We start from the raw sequence: 19,228 nt of genomic DNA, 5'->3' as shown, positions 1-19,228 counted from the left end.
TTATTAATTATATGATAATTAAATTTCTTTTTCTCTAACCACCTTTAGTGGGTGGTTATACGGTTTTTATGGCAATAGTGGAATAAAGATGAAAAAAATGATTTTCTAATTATTCTACGAAAAAACGAGTTATCAAATTAACTATTGAATGACTACATGATAGAATCAAGTTTACTATACGATAATGCTCTCATCTAAACGATCGAGTATCCAGTCTATGTGATAGAATTTCATATTCTACACGATAGTTCATCGTTTACTCGATCGTCTTCTTCTTTTCCTCTAACCAAAATAAGCCAGAGCCCACCACTCCTGGATTTTCACATCGAGAATACCAAGATAATCTAGTGGTAGTGTCCGGATCTGTTTGAGGATCGAGTTTCTACTTGCTGGTGTTTGAAGGAGATCAAGTTCGAGTTCTTGCTCGTTGCATTCGTGACTGATCGAGGGATATACTTGAAAAAAGTGTTCTTCAAAGGTATTGTCTCTCTAACCTTTATATTTATTTCAGATGCATGCTGTAATTTATGATTTAATTCATAATCTGTTTAGTATGACTGTGAATGTATGAGTTCTTTCACAATGGAACTTGGACGATCCACTTCCGTTCATAGGTTCTCTGTATTTAAAGTTCTTTCAATTATGACATCAGACTTCAACTGTCCATTCTGGTTCGAAGGAGAGAACTTCAAATGGTGGAAGCAGAAGATGTTTTTTCTTACTGTAAAAAAGGTTGCCAACGCTTATACCACGGATAAGCCAACCGTCCCGATAGAAGATCCAACTGAACAACAGATAAAAGAAGCTACTGACTGTGAGGAGAAAGACTTTTTATTCAAGAATTTTATACTAAATGGTTTGATTGATCTGTATGACTATTACAACATAATAAAGACTGCAAAGGAAATTTGGAATGCCCTACAAAAGAAGTATGACACCGAGGAGGCTGGGTCAAAGAAATATACTATCAGTTGTTACCTTAAGTTCCAGATGACAGATGATAAATCTATGAAGGCCCAGTCCCATGAACTGCAGAAGATAGCCCATGAGATAATTACTGAAGGTATGCTTATAGACGAACAATTTCAAGTTCTTGTTATTATTGATAAACTGTTCCCATTGTGGAAAGACTTTAAGAACACATTGAGGCATAAGACCAAGGAGTTTTCCTTGGAGAGTCTTATCACCCAACTAAGGATTGAGGAAGAAGTCCGGAAGCAGGACTAGAGGGAGGAGGTGAACACCGTACCTGGGAGATCTGCCTCTACCGTGATAAAACCTGACAAAAAATCAAAGGAGACAGAGAAAATGTCAGAATCATGGTTCCAGCAACCAGAACCAACAGAAAAGGCAAAAACCCGCCTTCAGGAGAAACGATACAGTTCCTTTTCTTTTATTGTAATAAACCTGGACATATGATTAGGAACTGTAGGAATAGGCGTCGTCCTGCTGGTCAGGCAAACCTGACAGAAGAACTGTTAGTTGCCATGATCACACAAGTAATTGTGATCGGTGGTTCTGAAGGGTAGTGGATAGACACTGGCACTACGCACCATGTCTATCACAATCTTGGTCTCTTTAAAATTTATTATGAAACTAAGGATATGAATATTCTGTTGGGGGATCACCATTCTACGAAAGTTGTTGAAACCGACAAGGTGGAGCTGAAGTTTACCTCTGGGAAGACCCTCACATTGAAGAATGTCCTGCACACTCCGAAGATAAGAAAAAGTTTAGTCTCAAACCATAGAGTCACTTTCACACACCCTTACTAAGAATAATGTATTTGTAGAGAAGGGTTATGCAATCGAGGGAACATTCAAATTAAATATAGACCTTAATAAAATAAAATCTTCTATGTATATGTTGTGTTCTATGAATGTTTAGCATGCTAGACTCTATCATGTTAATAAGAAATTAATTAGTAACATGATTAGGCTGAAAATGATACCTAAGTTATCCATGAATGAATTTGATAAATGTGAGTATTATAATTAGGCTAAAATTACTAAACTCCGCATAAATCTGTACTTAGGATTTTTGAGCCTCTAGATTTAATTCATTCCGAATTATGTTAATTTGATGACATCTTAATTAGGAACAGTAAAAGATATTTTATGACTTTTATTGATGATTGCTCTAATTTTACTTTTGTATATTTGTTGAAAAACAAAAGTGATGCATTTGAAACCTTTAAATTGTTTGTATCTGAAGCAGAGAATTAGTTTAATAGAAAGATTAAAAAATTTCAAAGTGATAGGGAAACTAAGTACGACTCAGACAACTTTAATGAGTTCTTTAACTCACATGGAATAATACACAAAAGGCCTGCACTCTCCTAAAATGAACAGAAAAGTCGAAAGGAAAAATAGAACTTTAGTTGAGCTAGTAGTTTCTATTTTACTTAGTTCAGAAGCCACGTGTTATTGGTGGGGTGAAATCATCTTTACTGTGTGTTATTTCCTAAATAGAATCTCAAAGGCTAAAAACACAACTTCACCCTACGAAATCCTTAAGAATAAAAAATCAAACCTGTCATATTTTAGAACATGAAGTTATCTAGCCTATGTAAGGATTCCATATCCTAAAAGAAGAAGGCTAACTAGTAGAGCCTATAAGTGCATCTTTATAGGTTATGCCATAAATAATAAAGCTTATAGCTTCTATGATCTAGTAAACCAAGTTATCATCAAGTAAAATGATGCCAACTTCTTTGAGGATAGAATTTCTTTTAAATTGAGAAATAGTGGGGGCTCGAGATTCAGTAGTCTAACTCTAGTTAGAAATTCTACCTCTACAGAGGAAATTGACCTAGAACCTAGAAGAAATAAAAGAGCTAGAACCGTCAAGGATTTCGGGGATGACTTCCAGACCTATAAGGTAAAAGAAGATTCCAAAGATCTAAAAGCTGCCTTGTTCTCAGTAGATGCCAACTTATAGCATGAAGTCATAAATGATGAGAGATGGACTCTATTGAGTCAAATAGGACTTGACACTTAGTAGATCTACCACATGTTGCAAGCCAATAGAGTGCAAATAAATCTCAAGGAAGAAACTTAGACCTGATGGAATAGTTGACAAGTATAAAGCCAGGTTAGTGGTAAAGGCCTTTAGGCAAAGAGAAAACATAGACCTCTTTGACACCTTCTCCCTTGTCACTAGAATTACCTCAATCCGTGTCATGTTCTCTCTCGCTACCCTTTATAATCTCGTAGTATATCAGATGGATGTAAAGACCGCTTCCTAAACATTGAACTTGAAGAAGAGATTTATATGGAACTACCTAAGGGTTTTGTAGTCCATGGTCAAGAAGTAAACTAGACAAATCTCTCTATGGTCTGAAACAAGCTCCTAAGCAATGACATGAAAAGTTTGATAACTATCCTATCTAAAGGTTTCAAGGTTAATGAAAGTGACAAATGCATCTACCATAAGGTTGAAAATAATCTTTGCACTATCTTGTGTCTATATTAGATGATTTGTTAATCTTTGGATCGAACTTGCACGTCATAAATGATGTGAAATCTATATTGAGTGCAAACTTCAACATGAAAAACTTAGAAGAAGTTAATGTAATCTTAGGCATAAAAGTGACTATGTTAGGAGTTTCTTTGGATCAATCTCACTATGTAGAAAAGGTTCTAAAGAAATATAATTACTTTGAATGTAAATCAGCTTGTACTCCTTATGACCCTAGTGTTAAAGTTGTTCAAGAACACTGGTGACAGTGTTAATCAATTTGAGTATTCGAGCATCATAGGCAGTCTTAGATACAATGCTGATTGCACTAGACCTGACATAGCTTATATTGTAGGATTACTTTGTAGGTTTACAAGTAGACCTAGTAAATAACATTGGAATGCTGTAGAAAGGGTTACGAGGTACTTGAAGAAAACCCAAAACCTAGAATTACATTATCAGAAATTTCCCGCTCTTCTGAAAGGGTTTAACGATGCTGATTGGAACTCCCTCTCGGATGATTTAAAGGCTACAAGTGGTTATATCTTTAATATAGCAGGCGGAGCTGTCTCTTGGAAGTCCAAGAAACATACTATTTTAACCCAATCTATGATGGAGTCAGAAATGATAGCACTAGCGACAGCTAGTGAAGAAGCAGGCTGGCTTAGAAGTCTACTATCAGAGATTCCCCTATGGGAAAAGTCGGTACCAACCATATTGATCCATTGCGATAGTACTGCAACAATCGCAAAAGTTCAGAATCGTTATTACAACGGAAAGAGACGACAAATACGTCGTAAGCATAGTACTATTAGAGAGTTTCTCACTACTGGTATAGTTAGAGTGGATCATATATAAACTGATGAAAACTTGGCAGATCCTTTGATGAAAGGACTGGCTAGAGAGATAGAAAGGATGAGACTCATATCTATAGAAAGATGAATCACTATGAGGAAAACCCAACCTATAAACTAGAGATCCCAAGAAATAGGTTCAACGGATAATAACTGATCACAAGTGATATATAGTGAATCATGTTAAAATACTCATAGAAAGTTGGTGAAAATTATGTTTTAAAAGAAAGTTGGCTTTTGAGAATCCCACATTGGTTAAGTTGGGGATTGCACTCTCCTTTTTATACTCCCAAGTTGGATATTGGGTTTGGGCCCCAAGGGGTACCCATGTTTTAGAGAGAGTGAAGAGATAGACCAATGTGGGTACGGTACGCGCGTCGCCGTCCGGTGTCGTGGCGAGTGTGTGGTTTTAATAAAAAAAAAAAAATTAATTTTTATCTTCTATTTTTTTCGTTTTCTAGGCAATCCAGTCTGAAGGTGTGTGTTCCAGTCAGTAATGGTGTATTTTCAATTGAGTTTTCTTTTTTGGGTTGTTTTATCTTGGAGACAACGTGCCAATATCTTTGATTTGCATACACACTTGGGCAGAGCCGTAAAACGTCTTAAAGAAAGTGAGATCCATGACTCAACCTATAATGAGCTTTTGTTTTGCAGGTTTCGTTCTTTATCCGATCGCCAGTTCCTAACCATTCGCTATTATCCTATTCATCGTTTGAGGGTTCCCATTTACAACAATTATTTTTCTCTAATGTTAACCGAAAATTCTTCATAAAGGTTTAAATTGATTATAAGACATGAAACTACCATTAATGATCGATTGGGATATCTTAAAAAAAAAAAAGTTAACATGATGATTAAATTTTCCATTGAATATTTTGTTATAGGATATTTGAGTTGATTGTGTATTCTTTTCATTTTCTTTACAAACAAACAGACATTGCCAAAATAAAGTAGATGAGAGGAAGTGAGGGGTGTTATCTCCAATAAAAAAACCAAATATGATTTGTCCCTTTTCCTTTTATATATGTGTGTTTATATGAGAACATCCATAAATAATAAAAATTTAAATAATTGTGATTTTAAATTTTATATATTTGAATGTAGGGCCATGTTGGGCATACGCTGTCGTAGATAGCATTGAAAAAGAAGCAGCTGTCAATTGTTTCAAGTAAGTGCATTCCACTAATTCCTTAGTCGTTAATCCAAATGAGGTATCAATCTTAACCCAAATATTAAAAAAACATTTACTCTAGAATTTACTAATTAATAAGCTAGTGCTCAGAATATAGACTAGAGGAAGAGAGAGGTGGTATCTACCAAACTGTCCACCTCTCTTTTATATATATGCGTTTGTATGAGAATTTCGATAAAGAATAAAAACGTAAATAATTGTCATTTTCAATTTTATATATTCGAATGTGAGGCCATGTTAGGCATACAATGCTATAGATAACTTTGAAATAAAACAATTATTATAGGTAAAGGCATTCACTAACTCCTTGGCCCTTGATCTAGACATACCCAAAATTAAGTAAAGGTGCAACCTAATTAGATTGGAGAAAGAGAGTTTTTATCTCCCCTAAAAAACCAAATATGTGAAAGTTGTCCCTCCTTCATATATATATACATATGTGCGTTTGTATGTGAACTTCAATGCCCACATTTGTATGCGAACTTCGATGCCATATTGGTCGAATGCTGCTACAAATAGCTTTGAAACAAAATAATTGTTATAGGTAAACGCATTCGCTAACTCCTCGCCCTTGATCCAGTCATACCCAAAATTAAGTAAATATGCAGCTAGATCAGAATTGGCCTTTGAATACATTATGCACATTAAGGCACTACTAAAGAGACGAAGAAATGATTAATGAGGTATCAATCTTAACCCGAATATTAAAAAAAAAACTTTAGAATTTACAAATTAATAAACTAATTAGTATTTGTAAAATACGTGATTGGAGGAAGAGACGGGTGTTATCCCAAAAAAACGAAATACGTGAAAGTTTGTCCCTTATTCTTTCATATATGTGCGTTTGTATGAGAACTTTGAAAAATAATAAAACATTAAGTAATTATAATTTTTAATTTTATATATTCGAATGCAGGGTCATGTTGAGTGTACAATGTTGTAGATAATATTGAAACAAAACCAGCTAGCAATTCTTACAGGTAAACGCATTTTGCTAACTCCTCAGTCGTTGATCCAGACATACCCCAAATTAAGTAAACGTGCAATCAGAGAATTGGAATTTGAATACATTATGCACGTTGAGGCACTATCAAAAAAACGAAAGAATGGCAAATGAAGTATCAATCTTATCCCGAATATTAAAGAAAAAAACTAACTTTAGAATTTACTAATCAATAAACTAACAAGTATCTTTAGAATACGTAGATTGGAGGAACTCACATAAAAGACCAAATACGCGAAGGTTTGTCTCTTTCTCTTATATATATGTGCCTTTATATGAGAACTTTGATAAATAATAAAAATACAAACAATTGTGATTTTCAATTTTATATATTCGGAAGCAGGCCATGTTGGGCATTCATTGTTATAGATAGTATTGAAACGCAACTCACTAACTCTTTTGCCGTTGATTCGGGGCATACCCAAAATTAAGTAAACATATAGCCATAACAGAATTGGCCTTTCGCCTTTAAATACATTATGCACATTAAAGCAATACCAAAGAAACGATCAAATGAAATGAGGTATCAATCTTGACCTGAATATTAAAAAAAAAATCATTTCAAATTCTAGAATTTAGAATGATGGAAATGATTTTAAAATCCTATTTACATTTGGAACCAGATTCATTTGAAATCAGAGAAATTAAATTGTAATGTTTGAATAATCACAGAAAGAAAAAAAAAATTATAACATTTTAATTTGTTACCCAATAAATNTAACTTCTTTTTATTTATTTTTTAATAAAGACAATCTAAATTATAGTTTTCATTAAGAAAAATCTATATAGTTGCATCAATACTAATTTTCCACAAGCAATAGGATTTTAGGTTTTTGTTTTATTTTGTTTTCTTTTTCACGACGCTATCTTTTGATATTTCAGATTCCATTTTATTGATTGATTGATTTATTTTATTATGTTTGTGTAGATCAGGTTTACACTCGATTAGATAAGATGACTTTGAAGAAACAATAGATACATATAGGATGTAATCCGACCATTTGGGTATGGACATGTTTTTGGAAAAAAAAATTGAAATCGGTTATGATTTTAAATTTTTTGATTTTCTTTTGCAACCAAACACGTGAATTCATTTTAAATCCGAATAGATTTCGAATCTTTCCAAATGCTGAGGTTCCAAATAGGGATAACTTTAGAATCTACTGATTAATAAACTACTAGCATCTACATAACCCGTAGATTGGAGGAAGAGAGGGATGGTATCAGTAAAAAATGGAAGCTGAAGCGATATCAACTTAAAATCGGAAGCCGAAGAGTTGCGGTCTGTTTGCGAGGGAGACGAAGAGACGAGGAATGAAAAAATCGGCCAACTTGCCTTTTTTCTATTTTTTTTCCTTGTTTTGTTTAATATACAGAATTGTTCCATTTATACAATTAGAATCCCTATTTTAGGAATTATGAATAAATCAATAACAAACTAGCTACACATGTGCTATGACCTGATTGGTCCTTTTGTAACTAAGTTATTCTTCTGTTGAATGGTAAGACTATAATTATGATGACTTTCCTTGCTGACTGGGACGCTGAGTAGCTTTTCCTTTAATGACGTGGCTGGCTGTGTTGGCATTCTTAACATCCCCCCTCAAACGAGAGGGTAGTTCGACTACATCGAGTTTGGATCGAAGGTTGAAGAACTGTGTGTTAGTGTCTTGGTGAGACAGTCAGCTATTTGGTCAGAGGATGGTACATATCGAACATCAAGCTGACCACTGAGGACTTCATCATGAACAAAGTGAATGTCGATCAATGTGCTTGGTCCGTGCAAGAAACACCAGATTTATGGCTAGAGCACCCACGCTGAGGTTATCACACTAGAGGACTGAAGCCGACTTCTGTTTAACACCAATTTCACACAGTAGTTGTTGGACCCATATGATTTCTGCAGAGGCACGAGCTAGTGCTCTGTATTCAGATTTCGTGCTGGACCAGACTACAACGGATTGTTTCTTTGAAGACCAAGAGATAAGATTACCACCAAGAAAAATGCAATATGCAGCAACGGATTTACGATCATCTATATTAGCTGCCCAATCTGCATCGGAGAAGGCCGAAATGGATAGATCGGACCCCTGTTGAATGTAGAGGCCAAAGTGTCGAGTGCCACTCACATACCTTAGTATTCTCTTCACCGTTTGCCAGTGAACGTTCGTAGGTTGCTTTAAGTACTGACTTAGGTAATTAACCACATATGTAATGTTAGGTCTCGTTGTGGTTAGGTACTGTAGGGCGCCAATGGTGCTCCGATAGATATAGGGATCGTNCACCCACGCTGAGGTTATCACACTAGAGGACTGAAGCCGACTTCTGTTTAACACCAATTTCACACAGTAGTTGTTGGACCCATATGATTTCTGCACCGTTTGCTAGTGAACGTTCGTAGGTTGCTTTAAGTACTGACTTAGGTAATTAACCACATATGTAATGTCAGGTCTCGTTGTGGTTAGGTACTGTAGGGCGCCAATGGTGCTCCGATAGATATAGGGATCGTCAAGGGGTGTGCCATCTGAGATGGATAGTTGCTTATTCAGTACACTTGGAGAGGATGCCGGTTTCAGGTCTCCAAGGTCCAATCAGTGTAGTAGGTCCTAGACATACTTTTCCTGATTCGGTAGAACACCATTGGCCACATTGTGAAGTTGGACTCCAAGGAAGTAGCTAAGTTAGTCGAGATCCTTTAGAGCAAACTTGGAGTCCAAGGCTATTACAACCTTGTCGATTACCTGCTAATCGGTGCCTGTGAGAATAACATTGTCAACATATACCAGTAATAATATCAAGGTAGAAGTGCTTCGACGTATGAAGAGGGATATACCAGATTTAGCATTCTGAAATTCCCAGCTGCATAGTGCTGTCTTCAATGTGTTGTTCCATGCCCTTGGTGCTTGTTTTAGGCCATATATGGCCTTGTGCAAGCGACAGACATGATTTGGTAGTTGGGAATGAACAAATCCTTGCGGTTGGCACATGTAAACTTCTTCATCGAGGACCCCATAGAGGAAATCATTATTGAAATCTAACTGCCTCAGTTGCCACCTTTTGGATACAGGAAAGCTAATGATAATTGTTGGATTTAGGAAAAGATTGTTTATTATTTATTATGGATGGATGGGGCTGTACATGAATTCATGCATTAGACATGGCTTATGCATTTGCACCCATGCGTCTGAGGTCATGCGTCGGAATGAAGATGCGCTAATCTAGTATGCAATGACCATGCGTTCCTATCACAAGTTTTCTTACGCTTGCACCAAGTATAATGCAAACATAAGTTTCTCAGGTAATCTGAGGTCGAACACAGGGACTTGTCACTCAATAATGTTTGTGAAGCAATGCGTTTGAGGCGATGAATAAAAATTAAAAAAAAAAGTTTAATGGATTTACACACTATTCCTACTCCTAACTAAACAGATTGAGCAATAGAAGATTTGCGATGAGAATAAGTAGAGACACAACAACCATTAACGTATAGTAATGTTTATTATCTTAAATCGCCCGAGTAATCCCAACTCATTGCACTAACGCGTCGCACACCTCTCGGTGGTCAGCCGCATGACTATATCTCTATAGTGCATGGTTGCGTCGAGCATAAGATTGTGCCTATCTCTAGGAACAATGCGAACTTTGCTTTAGTGCGTTCCATCTCTTACCTTCTCAGGCAGTTATACACGACTATTTAATTTATAGACAAGCAATGTAACATCCCATAGACAGGCATTGCTACAACCTTTCTACAAGCAAAGAGGATTAACTCACTATACTCGCACAACGCACACCTCTCGGTGAGTTGCTTCATGCGTCCTATCTCTAGGCTACACGATTAAGCATGCGATTGTCTTTGATAAATAAATGTTGAAGATAAACTATGATAGAGATGAAGATGATGAAGAAGATGACAATGAATGAGTTAAGATTTGCATTGATTACAAAATATCTTAATATCTTAAGCTAAAATGTAATACAACACAGAGATTAGAAGAGAAAGGAAGGACTCTGCGTCAAGGCTGCTGATGGTGTCATGGATGAATGGTGGAGATGTCTCTCTCAAGCTCTATCTCCGGTCGTCACTCGATCTGGTTTGTAGAGATGAAGAATTCTCACTGAAAATCTCGTTCAGGCTCTCATTTGTGATCACAAATCTCTGCCTTGAGGCAGAAATTCGGATGTCTTGAAATGAAGGTCCAAAAACCTATTTATAGAGTTTAAACGCCGACAGCTGTCATGATTGCGTTATGGCTCACTAATGCTTTTGTCGCGGTACGGGCAATGTCACATCGACTTATCTTGTTGATACTTTCAAGGTATGCATCTGAGCTTGATTCAGCTGAAGCATCAACGCGTTCTACCCAACTTGCGATCGTCCTTCTATTATGGTTGTCATTCTGTGGCCGCAATTTCCAATTGATCACCACAACTTCCATGCGATGGACGCATTCGATTACCGCAACTTCCATGCGATGGACGCATACGATCATAGCAACTTCCAGCGCATGCGTTGGTCTTTGCGATTGCCTAGCTTTAGTTCATGCGTTTGTCTTTGCGATCGCCTGCCTTCAGCGCATGCATTTGTCTTTGCGATCACTTGGCTTCAGCGCATGCGTTTGTCTGTGATTGCTTATTTCAAACGCATGCGTTTGATTCCTGCGATAGCTACAAAAATAGACACTTTGGCATGGAGTAACGCATAATATTGGGGTCAGTGAGGATCTAGGTGCTAATTGACGCAAAACTCAATTTTTCGCAAATTCTAAGTATTATCACTGGATTTTCTACTTATTAGCCCTTATGATTCTAAATAAAAAGCTTGCATTTCTGCCAGTTATCAATAATTCGGATGGTTGACGCCTTTACCATTGGACTAAATGTCTCAAAGAAGTCAACGCCTGGATTTTGATGGAAGCCTTTTGCTACGAGTCGTGCCTTGTAACGTAGAATGGAGCCGTTGTGACTTCTTTTGATTCTGAATATCCATTTATTCCCTACAATGTTCATCGATGGGGACGGAAGAACTAAAGTCCAGGTCTAGTTTTTCATCAGTGCTGCAAATTCTTCACTCATTGCTGTGTTCCATTGAGTGGTTTTTAGCGCATCAGTGACTCTTGTAGGTTCAGTGAGGGACCAATCTTTTTGGGTGTGTGAGGACAAGATTTTGGGTTTGAATATGCCTGCTTTTCCTTGGGTAATCATGGGATGAATGGGTACTGGTAAATGGTGTGGGACAGTATCAAGCGTGGAGAGGGTAGTAGACGATGAAGGTAAACGATCAGTGGGTTGACGATCGATGTGTACACGATCGATGGGTAAACAATTGGTGGGTAAGCGATTGGTGGGTAAATGATTGATGGGTAAGGCAGTAAACGATGGAAGTACACGATCGGTGGGTAAATGATCGATAGGTAAACGATTGCTGGGTAAACAGTCGGTGGGTAAACGATTGGTGGGTTGGGCAGTAAACGATGAAGGTACACGATCGGTGGGTAAATGATCGGTAGGTAAACGATCGTTGGGTAAATAGTCGGTGCGTAAACGATTGGTGGGTTGGGTAGTAAACAATGGAGGTACACGATCGGTGGGTAAACGATCAGAAGAGGAAGGTGGTAAGACTGGGCTGTCTGTAGTGTTTTCAGTTGGTGATGGGGTGTGGGTTGGTCTGATTATTGGTGAGGGTGAGGTTGTGGATGTAGAAGGCATAGAGTCACTGTGCGGTGTGTCTTGGCTGAGGGGCAGCCAGTGAACCAGATGGACTGCAACTTCTGGTTTGGCTATCCTGCAAGCTGAATTAGACATTTGACAAAGAAAGTCAGTCTCATAAAAAACAACATGTTGAGAGATGAACAGCCTCCCACTTGAGCTGAGGCATTTATATCCTTTTTGATTCATAGCAGGGTCTAGGTAGATGCACTTTTCTGTGCGATAATTCAACTTATGTGAATTGTACAGTCTTAAGCAGGGGAAACATGCACACCCAAATATTCGAAGGTCCTCAAACTTGAGCTTCTATTTGAACATTACTTCCATTAGGGATTGTCCTTTTAGAACAGGAGTGGGAATGCCATTAATTAGCAGTGTTGAGTATTGGAAAGCATCCCACCAGTGATGTAAGGGAGGATGTGCTTGGGCGAGTAGGGTTAACCCTGTTTCCACTATGTGCCTATGCTTTTGCTCAGCCCTTCCATTTTGTGTTGATGTATATGGACATGTACACCTAGAGGCAATACCAAGTTGATGACAGACTTTATGTACTTTGATAAATTCTCCACCATTATCCGACTGTAGGGATTTGATCAGGGTATTGAACTGGGTTTGTATCATGGTGAGAAAATGTTGAAAAGCTGTAAGTGTGTCACTTTTTAATCTTAGAGGGTAGATTTATGTGTACCTACTGTGATCATCAATAAAGAAGCATAGTATTTGTAACCATCTGTAGACAAGAGAGGGGCTGGACCCCACAAATCAGTATGTATTAGTTCAAAAGTTGCAGATGCTTTCGAGTTAGAGTTAGGGAATGCTAAAGAGTGTGATTTGCCATAGCTACAAGAATCACAAAATTGGAGCTCTTCATTAGATGATAAAGGAAGATTACATTCTTTGATAATAAACTCTAGTGTTTTTTATGACGGGTGGCCAAGTCTTCTATGCCATGTAATCTTAGACACCCTATGCTTAGAGGATATGTTAAGAGCAGACAGATTTTTATTCTTGTGCACTAGCTGCGATGGTACTCTGTTTTCTGCTGACTTCGAGCTAACTTCAACATCTTTTAACTGATATAGTCCATCTTTAAGCACTCCCTTCATTATTGTTTGTCCGTACTCTTGTCCTTAACAAGACAGTAATTCATGTGAAATTCAATAAACACGTTAATGTCTTTTGTTAACTTAGATATACTGACCAAATTTTTTGCTATGGCAGGCACACATAACATATCATTCAGTTTCAAATTGCAAACATCACTAGATAGACATGCAGTTCCAATATGTGAAATTTCTAGAGTATTACCATTAGCCACAGTGACTGCTTCAGTACCTGAACATTCAGTTGGGTTGCCAAGATTGTTAAAGTCTGAGGTGACATGATTGAAGGCACCACTGTCAGCATACCAATTCGCATCAGTCATATTTTCTTGTCTTGTCAGAAAGGGGTTACTTCCATAGGCAGTGGCTAGGGCTGTTGGATGAGGCTGTGTGTTCTTGGCCTGGTTGTTGTTAGGGACGGGCTGTCCCTTGTTTTGAGGAGAATTGAGAACAAATTTTCTATTGTACCTGTTGAAGCAGTAAAATGCTATGTGCCCAATCTTCCCACAGACCTGACATACAGGTTTGTTGTTGTTTCTTCCTTGCCTCGACCTCTACCATGGCCACCACCAGTGGATTGGTTATTGTTGTTAGGCTTGTTACTTTGGTTGACATGTCTTGTGTTTTTCATATTAACTGAAGCATTGTTGACTTGATTGAAGCCTACTGTTGTCTTCTGGTTTGACTGATGTTCCAACCTTTTTTCATATAGGAAAAGCTCCGATTGAATATCAAGCCACGACATGTTAGCTATCCCTTAGATTTTGGCCATAATGGCATTGTACTCTTCATCAAGTCCTAGTAGCACCTGCGAAACAAGAGCTCTCGATGGCACTGGACTACCAGCTTGCTCGAGATTATTAGTATTCATTTCCATAGTTCGAAGGTAATCTTCCATTTTCAAATTGCCTTTTCTAGTTGTCTGAAACATATGTCTCAGATAGTCTTCTTCAGCCCTGGATTGAACATCAAACAGTTGTTGGATGCTGGTCCATAGATCCCTTGCACATTCACATCTCATCACTTGAACGGCGACCTCCGGTGTCATGGAGTTATACAACCAGCCGAGGAGAAGTTGATCTACAGCCATCCACACTTCGTATTGAGAATTTACCTCATGTGTTGTCTACGGGCTGGAAGCTCTACTGTCGAAACTTCCTTCTGCGCTGAGCGGAGTAGCACCTGCTCCAGTCGATTCAGTCGGCATACTCTCACCAACTGCAGATTGCAAGAACATTGAGGGTCATACCTTTTGTTCGGTCAGGTGCCCTTCGAGTCGGTAGCTGCGAAGGATTGGAAGCGCCAAGTTTTTCCATAGAAGGAAGTTGCTGCGATCGAGTTTGATGGAAGTTATCTGATTGAGAAGTTGGTTTAGGGGTGGGCCGCTGAAGGTGGCTGTGCCGAGGGTGGTTCCCAGATTTCCTTGATTGACGTTGGTCATTATTGCTCTGATACCAAGTCAAAAACGGAAGCTGAAGCGATATCAATCTAAAACTGGAAGCCGAAGAGTCGCAGTCCATTGGCGAGGGAGACGAAGAGACGAGGAATGAAAAAATCGGCCAGCTTGCCTTTTTTCTATTTTTTCTTGTTTTGTTCAATATACAGAATTGTTCTATTTATACAATTGGAATTCCTATTTTGGGAATTAGGAATAAATCAATAACAAAGTAGCTACACATGTGTTATGACCTGATTGGTCCTTTTGTAACTAAGCTATTCTTCTGTTGAATGGTAAGACTGTAATTATGATGACTTTCATTGTTGACTGGGATGTTGAGTAGCTTTTCTTTTGATGACGTGGTTGGTTGTGTTGGCATCCTTAATAGTATCTGCTGTAAAAAACTAAATACATGAAGGTTTGTCCCTCTCTCTTTTATATATGTGTGTTTGTATGAGAATTTAGATAAATAATAAAAATTTAAATATTTGTGATTTTTCATTTTATATATTCGAATCCAGGCCCTGTTGGGCGTATGTTGTTGTAGATAGCATCGAAACAAAGCAAATCACAATTGTTAATGCATTTTGCTATCTCCTCCGTCGTTGGATAAAACATATCCAAAATTAAATAAACATAAAAATGCACTAGAATTAGACTTTGATTACATTGCGCACGTTAAGGCACTACCAAAGAAACGAGTGAATGATAAATGAAATATCAATATTAACCTGAATACTAAAAAAAAATTAACTTTAGAATTTACTAATCAATAAACTAACTATATTATTGTACGGCCTCCTATTTGTCAGGATACAAAATGATTAGGTAGAACGATGAAATGACCCTTATAAAAGCTCTAAGTACGCAATATATATAGACTACAATCAGTTCTCATGTTGAAATGAAGTGGTACACAAAAAGTAAGATTGAAATCAAACTATCAAAATTTCTATTAATATTGTAGTAAAATATTATTTTTTTTTCAAAATTTTACGGACCATGAACAGTTTGAGATGAAAACAAACATCGAATATTGGTGGTTAGATACGGACCAGATTTTGTTATTTTAGACGTTCATATGACTCCAAATGGGGAGAAGGAGACTATATAAAAATTCCAAGAGGATACACAGGCATATACGAGGATGCATGTTATCCTATCATTAGATAGTTCTTCCAACTATAATGTTTTAATATTTAAATTTAAAAAATTATTTAGATTTAATATTTTAATTATACTTAAAAATCTTGCGATTTTTAATATGAATATTGATGAAAATATTAACATGTCGACCTATCAAAATTAGGAATAGTGGACCGATTAAGTGTAGTGAAATTACTGAGTGAGTGAAGATTGCAATGGCCAGGTGGGTGGGTTGGAAGAAAGTGGTTATTAGGAGGAGATGGGTTACTAGAATTTAAGGAAATGTAGTGATTAATGGAGCATTGGTGTGAGATGATTGATTGGGCCGGGCCTCATCTCCAAAATCATCAACTCATGTGGTGATTTTTTCACAAATTTTAATTTTAAAAATGGCAAAATGTAATATTTTAATATTACATTAAATTTGTCAAAGGACTAAAATGCCCAAATGTAAATAAATAGTTAATCCTTACAACAAATTTAGTTGATTTAAGTCTCAAATTGAATCCAAATTTAACATAAGATAGGATCAAAATTCGAAATATCGACATATCGAAGTCTCAATTTTATGAAAATATCGATGAAAATTTCGGAAAATTTTATGAAAATTGATAAAAATTGTTATAATTAGTTAATGGAACTTTGATTGTAGCTAAGTTAGATTATAATATGACCATTTTTAATTATCATTTCTATACAATAAGATAATATTTAGATATATATTGTAGAATATCTATGTAAATATCGATCCGAAAGCAGAAATTTTTTAAAAAATGAATATTGGAATTTAATTACAACATTAAAGGATATGAAATATTTGCATATAAGATAATTGTAAATTGCTTATTATAAAATGAGGTGGATACAAAAATGAAAAATCATAGCATTAAACTAACATAACATAATAAGAATAAAAAATAATAACATTAAACATAACACAATATAATAGAAAAGAAAGAAGAAAAAGAAAACTCTACAAGTAGATAGAATTAGAGAGAAAATGAGATGAATATTAGAGAATTCAAATTAATTCAAATTTAAGGTGAAATGATGTAAATATTAAGTAGAAAATATTTGGCTGAAAATATGTGGTCTCTTGAAAATAAATATTTTATATGGTAAAAGAGAAAACTTTTCTTGAACTAACATAATTAATTGCTTTAAAAAGATATCGAAATTTCAAAATTTTGATAGAATTATCGATGAAAGTTTCAAAATTTTGAGAAAATTCAAGCAATTGAAGAAAATCACTATCGAAATTTCAATAGAAATATCGAAATATTGATGAAAATTTTGAAATTTTGAGAAATTGGAAGAAAATAGAAATTTTGGACTATGATAGGATCAATTAATATAAATCACAAAATCTAAAAATATCGTTTAATTGAAATCTTTATATGGTGTCTTCAGAAAAACTAGAAAGAACAAATATTATATATTAAAAACGGTGAAAATAATTTAAATTGGACATTGCAATAACAAAAATACAATATACCTTTAAATGTCCTACTTACTATAAATATTTTACCCATTTTACTATTTAAAATAATTACTCCAATTTGCAAGATTTTTGTTCTTATCATGAAAATTATTTATCAAGATTTAATGAAATTTCTTATGAATGTGGATCCATAAATTGATTGAAATCTATTTATAAACTATAAAGACTAGGTCATTGCGTATACAAAATCGACACTTAATTTTGATGAAAATTTTCCTTATATACTAAAATGTTACAAACTTCATAAGAGACTAAATTCTTATTTATTAAAATTGAAAGAGTAAATATTAAAAGTATAGGAACTAAATCAACAAAATTTTAATAATTGTATCAATTTAAACTCCGAACTTTTGTAAATATATTAATTTACACTCTCCTTCAAATATCGTATGAAACTTATAAATGTTTCAATTAAATTCTAAATTATTATAATCGATCTAATTTATATACTTTTGTTAAAATTATATTTGAAAATTGTTAATGCATCCTATTTTTGTTTAACATTCTAAAATTTGGACACTCTATTTTCTCTTTTGTTTTATTTTATTTTATTTTAAATTGATGTGTCAAGGGTCCTATTCCCATCCTTGTATTATGCCTCTTCGTCTTCCCTAATTCTTGAGAAGCATTGGCCAACCCTAAACCAACAAGGATTTTGTGTTAATTAAGCTCGTTTGATAATTCTTTTTTATTTTTGAACATTACACTTATAAACACTACTTTCCATGTTATGAGTTTGATTGTTTCGTTTTCTTATTTCCTAATTTTTTCATAATTTCATGTCAAATTTTGGAGAAAAGAACGGACTCATTTGATAGCCATCGTTTTTGTTCGTTTGATAGCTATTTGATTTTTAGAAAATGAAGCTTACGAGTACTACTCTTATCTATAGTTTTTTAGACCAATTATTAAAAAACGAAGCTAAGTTTGGAAAACTTAAAAAACTTTTATTTATTTATTTATGTTTTCGAAAGTTTGACTAGAAATTTAAATGAAATTAGAGGAACCAAAGCATAAATTTCAAAAGTAGAAAACTAAAAATGGAATCATTATCAAATGAGATTGTAATTGTAACTTTTGGTTCTTATACGACAACTATTTTGTTTCGATTTTGGAAAATTATGCTTGTTTGTATACAATTGTTTGGGGTAAGTTTTCCACCTTAAAAGCAAGTGGGAATTCTAACCAAAATTTCTAAAACAAAATCAAGTTTTTAAAGAGATTTTATTTATTTTTTTAATTTTAAAAAATTGACTTCATTTTTTAAAACAAGTTTAAAAAGTAAGTAATAAATAAATTAAAAAAAAACTATAGATGGCATAGTAATTGCAATTTATATGCATATGTTTTAAAATAAAAAACAAAATGATTATGTATAGGCTTTTAAAATTGTTTTTTCTAAAAAAAGAAAACAAAGGCTTTTTTAATAAAGATGAAATCATTTGAATTCTGAAACAAATACCACCTTTTTTCCCTAAATGAAATCAAATCTTGGGTTTTCTATAACATTTATAGAAAATGATAACAAAAACAAGAAAACAATAGAGTGAAAGTGGTATTTATAAGCTTAATTTTCAAAACAAAAAACTAGAGATCAATTGAAATGTTGGGTTGGTTATTATAGTCGATGGATTACAATACTTTGTAGGATATAATACTCTATGTTTGGAGTGCATTATACATACTATTTTCAGTATAACAAAGAGAGAATGAGTAGAAAAAAGTAAACACCGTAAAAAGAGACCCACCATAAAAAAATCAAATGGGTTTAACATTTCACCTATGAGGTTGAACTAATGACCTTCAGAGGACGAGAGTATCTC

At 35.1% G+C, this 19,228-nt stretch overlaps 2 protein-coding genes across 2 annotated transcripts; one reads left to right on the top strand and one right to left on the bottom strand.

Moving 5' to 3' along the window:
- The first annotated feature begins 582 nt into the window (after positions 1-582).
- LOC120077383 lies at positions 583-1,227 on the top strand. Its single transcript, XM_039031268.1, has one exon. The coding sequence runs from the start codon at positions 583-585 to the stop codon at positions 1,225-1,227; it is 645 nt and encodes a 214-aa protein (XP_038887196.1).
- Positions 1,228-11,548: 10,321 nt separating this feature from the next.
- LOC120077382 (cell wall protein SED1-like) lies at positions 11,549-12,313 on the bottom strand. The gene has a single exon (XM_039031267.1). The coding sequence runs from the start codon at positions 12,311-12,313 to the stop codon at positions 11,549-11,551; it is 765 nt and encodes a 254-aa protein (XP_038887195.1).
- Positions 12,314-19,228: the final 6,915 nt, after the last annotated feature.

Source organism: Benincasa hispida, chromosome 5 (genome assembly GCF_009727055.1).
Source record: "Benincasa hispida cultivar B227 chromosome 5, ASM972705v1, whole genome shotgun sequence".
In the NCBI taxonomy this organism is placed as follows: domain Eukaryota; kingdom Viridiplantae; phylum Streptophyta; class Magnoliopsida; order Cucurbitales; family Cucurbitaceae; genus Benincasa; species Benincasa hispida.
The sequence above is the reverse complement of the archived record's forward strand: the minus strand, read 5'-3'. Positions and strand labels throughout refer to the sequence as shown.

What these genes read in the sequence shown, in the direction of transcription:
- LOC120077383 (XM_039031268.1), top strand. Translation starts at nt 583, where the DNA reads ATGGAACTTGGACGATCCACTTCCGTTCATAGGTTCTCTGTATTTAAA.
- LOC120077382 (XM_039031267.1), bottom strand. Translation starts at nt 12,313, where the DNA reads ATGTCTAATTCAGCTTGCAGGATAGCCAAACCAGAAGTTGCAGTCCAT.